At 37.0% G+C, this 10,033-nt stretch overlaps 1 protein-coding gene across 1 annotated transcript in view; it reads left to right on the top strand.

The window, feature by feature from the left end:
- LOC148057775 (dyslexia-associated protein KIAA0319-like protein) overlaps positions 1–9,823 on the top strand; it is a gene marked incomplete at its 3' end in the record, with an annotated part of 16,532 nt that extends 6,709 nt beyond the window's left edge. Inside the window, exons 6-12 of the mRNA XM_087782748.1 lie at positions 1,052–1,149; positions 3,308–3,395; positions 4,639–4,731; positions 6,590–6,722; positions 8,173–8,278; positions 8,736–8,858; positions 9,700–9,823. Of these exons, the coding sequence (XP_087638874.1) occupies positions 1,052–1,149; positions 3,308–3,395; positions 4,639–4,731; positions 6,590–6,722; positions 8,173–8,278; positions 8,736–8,858; positions 9,700–9,823 (765 nt within the window). The remainder of the gene's footprint in view (positions 1–1,051; positions 1,150–3,307; positions 3,396–4,638; positions 4,732–6,589; positions 6,723–8,172; positions 8,279–8,735; positions 8,859–9,699) is intronic.
- Positions 9,824–10,033: the final 210 nt, after the last annotated feature.

Genomic DNA, 10,033 nt, shown 5'->3' with positions numbered 1-10,033 from the left:
GGATCAATCACATGATCAGTCACATGATCAGTGACAGGATCAGTGACAGGATCAATCACATGATCAATGACAGGATCAATTACATGATCAATCACATGATCAGTCATATGATCAGACACATGATTAATCACATGATCAATGACAGGATCAATTACATGATTAATCATATGATCAGTCACATGATTAATCATGTGATTTATCACATTATCAATCACATTATTAATCACATGATCAACCACATGATTAATCATGTGATTAATCACATTATCAATCACATTATTAATCACATGATCAACCACATAATTAATCATGTGATTAATCACATTATCAATCACATTATTAATCACATGATCAACCACATGATCAATCACAGGATCAATCACATGATCAATCATATGATCAGTCACATGATTAATCACATGATCAGACACATGATCAATCACATGATCAGTCACATGATCAGTCACATGATTAATCACATGATCAGACACATGATCAATCACATGATCAGACACATGATCAATCACATGATCAGTCACATGATCAGTCACATGATCAAGCACATGATTACTCACATGATCAATCACATGATCAATCACATGATCAATCACATGATCAATCACATGATCAATCACATGATCAATCACATGATCAGTCACATGATCAATCACATGATCAATCATATGATCAATCACATGATTAATCACATGATCAGACACATGATCAATCACATGATCAATCATATGATCAGTCACATGATTAATCACATGATCAGACACATGATCAATCACATGATCAATCATATGATCAGTCACATGATCAATCATATGATCAGTCACATGATTAATCACATGATCAGACACATGATCAATCACATGATCAATCACATGATCAGTCACATGATCAATCACATGATCAATCACATGAGAGAAAATATTGATCATCGTTAAATCAACACTAAATAAAAGAGTCTTCAGATCCTTCATGAAAGTGACACCTGTCAATCATCCAGTCCGTCATCTTCACACTCGTCATGTTTCCTTCCTGACAGACACCAGGTATGAGTTTGATTGGCGGCTCATCACTCACCCGACAGACTACAGTGGAGAGATGGAGGGCAAACATCAGCCGACGCTGAAGCTCAGCCAAGTACGTTCCTTTCTCCTCCACTCACGAGAGGTTCTCGCGTCAGATGAATCTGTTCCTGCGACACTCTTGATCCTGCAGCTGTCACTCAAATATTTGATGATCTGTTGATACCTAAGTACTTTAGTGTTGTGATAGTGTAGTAACAAGTATATATGTGTAGTATTGTCCAGTACTTGACTCTGGTGTTGTGATAGTGTAGTAACAAGTATATATGTGTATTATTGTCCAGTACTTGACTCTGGTGTTGTGACAGTGTAGTAACAAGTATATATGTGTAGTATTGTCCAGTACTTGACTCTGGTGTTGTGATAGTGTAGTAACAAGTATATATGTGTAGTATTGTCCAGTACTTGACTCTGGTGTTGTGATAGTGTAGTAACAAGTATATATGTGTAGTATTGTCCAGTACTTGACTCTGGTGTTGTGATAGTGTATTAACAAGTATATATGTGTAGTATTGTCCAGTACTTGACTCTGGTGTTGTGATAGTGTAGTAACAAGTATATATGTGTAGTATTGTCCAGTACTTGACTCTGGTGTTGTGATAGTGTAGTAACAAGTATATATGTGTAGTATTGTCCAGTACTTGACTCTGGTGTAGTGATAGTGTAGTAACAAGTATATATGTGTAGTATTGTCCAGTACTTGACTCTGGTGTAGTGATAGTGTAGTAACAAGTATATATGTGTAGTATTGTCCAGTACTTGACTCTGGTGTTGTGATAGTGTAGTAACAAGTATATATGTGTAGTATTGTCCAGTACTTGACTCTGGTGTTGTGATAGTGTAGTAACAAGTATATATGTGTAGTATTGTCCAGTACTTGACTCTGGTGTAGTGATAGTGTAGTAACAAGTATATATGTGTAGTATTGTCCAGTACTTGACTCTGGTGTTGTGATAGTGTAGTAACAAGTATATATGTGTAGTATTGTCCAGTACTTGACTCTGGTGTTGTGATAGTGTAGTAACAAGTATATATGTGTATTATTGTCCAGTACTTGACTCTGGTGTTGTGATAGTGTAGTAACAAGTATATATGTGTAGTATTGTCCAGTACTTGACTCTGGTGTTATGATAGTGTAGTAACAAGTATATATGTGTAGTATTGTCCAGTACTTGACTCTGGTGTAGTGATAGTGTAGTAACAAGTATATATGTGTAGTATTGTCCAGTACTTGACTCTGGTGTTGTGATAGTGTAGTAACAAGTATATATGTGTAGTATTGTCCAGTACTTGACTCTGGTGTTGTGATAGTGTAGTAACAAGTATATATGTGTAGTATTGTCCAGTACTTGACTCTGGTGTAGTGATAGTGTAGTAACAAGTATATATGTGTAGTATTGTCCAGTACTTGACTCTGGTGTTGTGATAGTGTAGTAACAAGTATATATGTGTAGTATTGTCCAGTACTTGACTCTAGTGTTGTGATAGTGTAGTAACAAGTATATATGTGTAGTATTGTCCAGTGCTTGACTCTGGTGTTGTGATAGTGTAGTAACAAGTATATATGTGTAGTATTGTCCAGTACTTGACTCTGGTGTTGTGATAGTGTAGTAACAAGTATATATGTGTAGTATTGTCCAGTACTTGACTCTGGTGTTGTGATAGTGTAGTAACAAGTATATATGTGTAGTATTGTCCAGTACTTGACTCTGGTGTAGTGATAGTGTAGTAACAAGTATATATGTGTAGTATTGTCCAGTACTTGACTCTGGTGTTGTGATAGTGTAGTAACAAGTATATATGTGTAGTATTGTCCAGTACTTGACTCTAGTGTTGTGATAGTGTAGTAACAAGTATATATGTGTAGTATTGTCCAGTGCTTGACTCTGGTGTTGTGATAGTGTAGTAACAAGTATATATGTGTAGTATTGTCCAGTACTTGACTCTGGTGTTGTGATAGTGTAGTAACAAGTATATATGTGTAGTATTGTCCAGTACTTGACTCTGGTGTTGTGATAGTGTAGTAACAAGTATATATGTGTAGTATTGTAGGGGTTAGTGAAATAAAATACAATTGAAATATTAGTATTAGTATGAATATATATATATAGTATAAGTGTAAGTATCAATATTTTGTTGTTCAAATTGTTTCAATAATGGCTTGTTGTTGGTTCTGAGTGACAGGAAGTGTGTCACCTGTGTGTGATTGACAGCTGACCGTGGGCTTGTATGAGTTTGGAGTGACAGCTGACGGCGAGGGAGCTCACGGAGAAGGTTACGTCAACGTCACAGTGAAACCAGGTGAGCTCACCTGTCAACAGCAGCTTTTACACAAACATCCTGTTTGTGTAGCTTCAGTTGATGCTGTGTGTGTTTGTGATGATCCTTGTTGTTGTGTTAACTTTGTTGATCGTTCTTGTGACATCTATGACGGTTTCATTTCATTATGTTTTCTTACAATGTTGATTTATTTAATCATTGAATTTATATTATAATATATTTTTTATGTTATATTTTTAAATTATATTATATTTTTATATTATGTTATATTTTTATATTATATTTTTTATGTTATTATTTTTATATTATATTATATTTTTATATTATATTTTTATATTATATTATATTTTTATGTTATGTTTTTATATTATATTTTTATATTATGTTATATTTTTTTACATTATATTTGTATATTATATTATATTTTTTATGTTATATTTTTATATTATATTATATTTTTATATTATATTATATTTTTATATTATTATATTTGTATAATATATTATATTTTTATATTATAGTTTTTATATTACGAATTTATATTATATATTTATTTTATATTTTTATATTATATTATATATTTATATTATATTTTTATATTATATATATTTTCTTATATTATATTTTTATATTATTTTATATTTTTTATATTATATTTTATTTTTATATTATATTATATTTTTATATTAAAATATATTTTTATATTATATTTGTATATTATATTTTTTATATTATATTTTATATTATATATTTTTTATATTATATTATATTCTTATATTATATTATATTTGTATATTCTATTTAATTTTTTATATTCTATTTTATTTTTTATATTCTATTTTATTTTTTATATTCTATTTTATTTTTTATATTCTATTTTATTTTTATATTTTATATTCTCGTTACAAAAGTTACAAAAATTCTCAACTTAATATATTTTTTAATTAAGTTTCAACATTGCTTTGAAATAACTAACTAACTAAACTTACTAACTAACTAAACTTACTAACTAACTAACGAACTAAACTTAGTAACTAACTAACTAAACTTACTAACTAACTAACGTACTAAACTTAGTAACTAACTAACTAAACTTACTAACTAACTAAACTTACTAACTAACTAACGAACTAAACTTAGTAACTAACTAACTAAACTTACTAACTAAACTAACTCGTATTTCTAATAGTTTCAACACATCATTGATCAGTTTCATGTTCCCATGATGCTTTGCTGCTCCATCATGTTTGAATGTTTCCTTCAGAGCCGCGAGTCAACAAACCTCCAGTCGCTGTCGTGTCTCCAAAGTTCCAGGAGATTTCTCTGCCCACGAGTTCAACCGTGATCGACGGCAGCCGTGAGTTCTTCTGACCGACGTTCTAACTTGTTCTGACTGACGTTCTGACTGATGTTCTGACTGACGTTCTGACTAATGTTCTAACTGATGTTCTGACTGACGTTCTGACTGACGTTTTAACTGACGTTTTAACCGACGTTCTGACTGACGTTCTGACTGACGTTCTGACTGACGTTCTGACTGACGTTCTGACCGACGTTCTAACTGATGTTCTGACTAATGTTCTAACTGATGTTCTGACTGACGTTCTGACTGACGTTTTAACTGACGTTTTAACCGACGTTCTGACTGACGTTCTGACTGACGTTCTGACTGACGTTCTGACCGACGTTCTAACTGATGTTCTGACTAATGTTCTAACTGATGTTCTGACTGACGTTCTGACTGACGTTTTAACCGACGTTCTAACTGACGTTCTGACTGACGTTCTGACTGACGTTCTGACTGATGTTCTGACTGACGTTCTGACTGACGTTTTAACCGACGTTCTGACTGACGTTCTGACTGACGTTCTGACTGACGTTCTGACTGACGTTCTGACTGATGTTCTGACTGACGTTCTGACTGACGTTTTAACCGACGTTCTAACTGACGTTCTGACTGACGTTCTGACTGACGTTCTGACTGATGTTCTGACTGACGTTCTGACTGACGTTTTAACCGACGTTCTGACTGACGTTCTGACTGACGTTCTGACTGACGTTCTGACTGACGTTCTGACTGACATTCTGACCGACGTTCTAACTGACGTTCTGACTAATGTTTTAACTGATGTTCTGACTGACGTTCTGACTGACGTTTTAACCGACGTTCTAACTGACGTTCTGACTGACGTTCTGACTGACGTTCTGACCGACGTTCTAACTGATGTTCTGACTAATGTTCTAACTGATGTTCTGACTGACGTTCTGACTGACGTTCTGACTGACGTTCTAACTGACGTTCTGACTGATGTTCTGACTGACGTTCTGACTGACGTTTTAACCGACGTTCTAACTGACGTTCTGACTGACGTTCTGACTGACGTTCTGACTGACGTTCTGACCGACGTTCTAACTGATGTTCTGACTAATGTTCTAACTGATGTTCTGACTGACGTTCTGACTGACGTTTTAACCGACGTTCTAACTGACGTTCTGACTGACGTTCTGACTGACGTTCTGACTGATGTTCTGACTGACGTTCTGACTGACGTTTTAACCGACGTTCTGACTGACGTTCTGACTGACGTTCTGACTGACGTTCTGACTGACGTTCTGACTGATGTTCTGACTGACGTTCTGACTGACGTTTTAACCGACGTTCTAACTGACGTTCTGACTGACGTTCTGACTGACGTTCTGACTGATGTTCTGACTGACGTTCTGACTGACGTTTTAACCGACGTTCTGACTGACGTTCTGACTGACGTTCTGACTGACGTTCTGACTGACGTTCTGACTGACGTTCTGACCGACGTTCTAACTGACGTTCTGACTAATGTTTTAACTGATGTTCTGACTGACGTTCTGACTGACGTTTTAACCGACGTTCTAACTGACGTTCTGACTGACGTTCTGACTGACGTTCTGACCGACGTTCTAACTGATGTTCTGACTAATGTTCTAACTGATGTTCTGACTGACGTTCTGACTGACGTTCTGACTGACGTTCTAACTGACGTTCTGACTGATGTTCTGACTGACGTTCTGACTGACGTTTTAACCGACGTTCTAACTGACGTTCTGACTGACGTTCTGACTGACGTTCTGACTGACGTTCTGACTGACGTTCTGACTGACGTTCTGACTGACGTTCTGACTGACGTTCTGACTGACGTTCTGTCATAACGTACTGACCCTGACTCTTGTTTCCTCAGAGAGCACTGACGACGACAAGGTGGTGTCGTGGCACTGGGACGAGGTCAAAGGTCCTCTGCGTGAAGAGAAGGTTTCTGCCGACATCCCCGTCCTCACTCTCACCAACCTGGTCCCTGGAAACTACACCTTCAGGTGCGTTGATTGAATTCAGTTGAAACATAACTTCTTCTAACCTAACATAACTTCTTCTAACTAACATAACTTCTTCTAACCTAACATAACTTCTTCTAACCTAACATAACTTCTTCTAACCTAACATAACTTCTTCTAACTAACATAACTTCTTCTAACCTAACATAACTTCTTCTAACCTAACATAACTTCTTCTAACTAACATAACTTCTTCTAACCTAACATAACTTCTTCTAACCTAACATAACTTCTTCTAACTAACATAACTTCTTCTAACTAACATAACTTCTTCTAACTAACATAACTTCTTCTAACTAACATAACTTCTTCTAACTAACATAACTTCTTCTAACTAACATAACTTCTTCTAACCTAACATAACTTCTTCTAACTAACATAACTTCTTCTAACTAACATAACTTCTTCTAACTAACATAACTTCTTCTAACTAACATAACTTCTTCTAACCTAACATAACTTCTTCTAACTAACATAACTTCTTCTAACTAACATAACTTCTTCTAACCTAACATAACTTCTTCTAACTAACATAACTTCTTCTAACTAACATAACTTCTTCTAACCTAACATAACTTCTTCTAACTAACATAACTTCTTCTAACCTAACATAACTTCTTCTAACTAACATAACTTCTTCTAACCTAACATAACTTCTTCTAACTACCATAACTTCTTCTAACTTACATAACTTCTTCTAACCTAACATAACTTCTTCTAACTAACATAACTTCTTCTAACTAACATAACTTCTTCTAACCTAACATAACTTCTTCTAACCTAACATAACTTCTTCTAACTAACATAACTTCTTCTAACTAACATAACTTCTTCTAACTAACATAACTTCTTCTAACCTAACATAACTTCTTCTAACTAACATAACTTCTTCTAACCTAACATAACTTCTTCTAACTAACATAACTTCTTCTAACCTAACATAACTTCTTCTAACTACCATAACTTCTTCTAACTTACATAACTTCTTCTAACTAACATAACTTCTTCTACCTACCATCACTTCTTCTAGTCTGACATAACTTCTTCTAACTACCATAACTTCTTCTAACTAACATAACTTCTTCTAACTACCATAACTTCTTCTAACCTAACATAACTTCTTCTAACTACCATAACTTCTTCTAACTTACATAACTTCTTTTAACCTAACATAACTTCTTCTAACTACCATAACTTCTTCTAACTACCATAACTTCTTCTAAGTACCATAGCTCCTTCTAACTACCATAGCTCCTTCTAACTACCATAACTTCTTCTAACTACCATAACTTCTTCTAACTACCATAACTTCTTATAACTACCATAACTTCTTCTAACTACCATAACTTCTTCTAACTACCATAGCTTCTTCTAACTACCATAACTTCTTCTAACTACCATAACTTCTTCTAACTACCATAACTTGTTCTAGTCTGACAGTGACCGACTCAGACGGAGCCACGGACTCGACTCAAGCCTCTCTGTCGGTCATTAAAGCCAAAGACTATCGACCAGTCGCCAACGCTGGTCCAAACCAGGTCTGAGGTCTTTCTTCTGCTGCGTCACATTTAAAACACGACAAGATGTTCACAGATGTTTTTCATTGTTGATTGAATTGAACAGACATTTAAACACGTCATTTAACGTTGATGTGTCGTCATCGCGCAGCTTTTAACACCTGTTGCTGTTGGTGCCCCCTGGTGGCCGTTGGTCACGAGAGTGTATATATGGTTTAATGGATGGATGGATGGTTTAATGGATGGATGGATGGATGGATGGATGGATGGATGGTTTAATGGATGGATGGATGTCCAAAGGATGGATGGATGGATGGTTTAATGGATGGATGTACAAAGGTTGGATGGATGGATGGTTTAATGGATGGATGGATGGATGTACAAAGGTTGGATGGATGGATGGTTTAATGGATGGATGTACAAAGGTTGGATGGATGGATGTACAAACGATGGATGCTCATGTCTTCTCCTCCTCCAGAGCATCACTCTTCCTCGTAACTCCATCACTCTGTTCGGGAACCAGAGCACAGACGACCACGACTCGCTGTCGTACGAGTGGTCGCTGAGCAGCGAGAGCAAAGACAAGGTGGTGGAGATGCAGGTGAGTTAGGTTAGGTTAGTTAGGTAAGGTAAGGTAAGGTTAGGTTAGGTTAGTTAGGTAAGGTTAGGTTAGGTTAGCTTAGGTTAGTTAGGTAAAGTTAGGTTAGGTAAGGTAAGGTTAGGTGAGCTTAGGTTAGGTTAGGTTAGTTAGGTAAGGTTAGGTAAGGTTAGGTAGGGTTAGGTTGGGTTGGGTTGGGTTAGGGTAGGTTAGTTAGGTTAGGTAAGGTAAGGTTAGGTAAGGTTAGGTAGGGTTAGGTAAGGTTGGGTTGGGTTAGGGTAGGTAAGGTTAGGTTAGGTTAGGTAAGGGTAGGTAAGGTTGGGTTGGGTTAGGTTAGGTAAGGTAAGGTAAGGTTAGGTAAGGTTGGGTTGGGTTAGGTAAGGGTAGGTAAGGGTAGGTAAGGTTGGGTTGGGTTGGGTTAGGGTAGGTTAGGTTAGGTAAGGGTAGGTAAGGGTAGGTAAGGTTGGGTCGGGTTGGGTTAGGGTAGGTAAGGTTAGGTTAGGTAAGGGTAGGTTAGGGTAGGTAAGGGTAGGTAAGGTTGGGTTAGGTTAGGTAAGGTTAGGTAAGGTTGGGTTGGGTTAGGTAAGGGTAGGTAAGGGTAGGTAAGGTTGGGTTGGGTTAGGTTAGGTTAGGTAAGGGTAAGTAAGGTTGGGTTGGGTTAGGTTAGGTTAGGTAAGGGTAGGTAAGGTTGGGTTGGGTTAGGTTAGGTTAGGTAAGGGTAAGTAAGGTTGGGTTGGGTTAGGTTAGGGTAGGTAAGGTTGGGTTAGGTTTGGTAGAAATGTATACGAGTCCACGCCGAGGCTCTTCCATCGCAGGAAGTGACATCATCACGTCTGTGTGGCAGGGCGTCCGGACCCCCATCCTGCAGCTGTCGGCCATGCAAGAGGGCGACTACACCTTCCAGCTCACGGTCACCGACTCGTCCGGACAACAGGACACAGCTCAGGTCACTGTCATCGTGCAGCCAGGTGTGTGTGTGTGTGTGTGCGTGTGTGTGTGTGTGTGTGTGTGTGTGTGTGTGTGTGTGTGTGTGTGTGTGTGTGTGTGTGTGTGTGTGTGTGTGTGTGTGTGTGTGTGTGTGTGTGTGTGTGTGTGTGTGTGTGTGTGTGTGTGTGTGTGTGTGTGTGTGTGTGTGTGTGTGTGTGTGTGTGAGAACAACATGTGTGTGTGTAGAGAAC

Source organism: Callionymus lyra, unplaced genomic scaffold (assembly GCF_982586985.1).
Source record: "Callionymus lyra unplaced genomic scaffold, fCalLyr1.hap1.1 HAP1_SCAFFOLD_648, whole genome shotgun sequence".
Classification (NCBI taxonomy): Eukaryota; Metazoa; Chordata; class Actinopteri; order Syngnathiformes; family Callionymidae; genus Callionymus; species Callionymus lyra.
The sequence above is the reverse complement of the archived record's forward strand: the minus strand, read 5'-3'. Positions and strand labels throughout refer to the sequence as shown.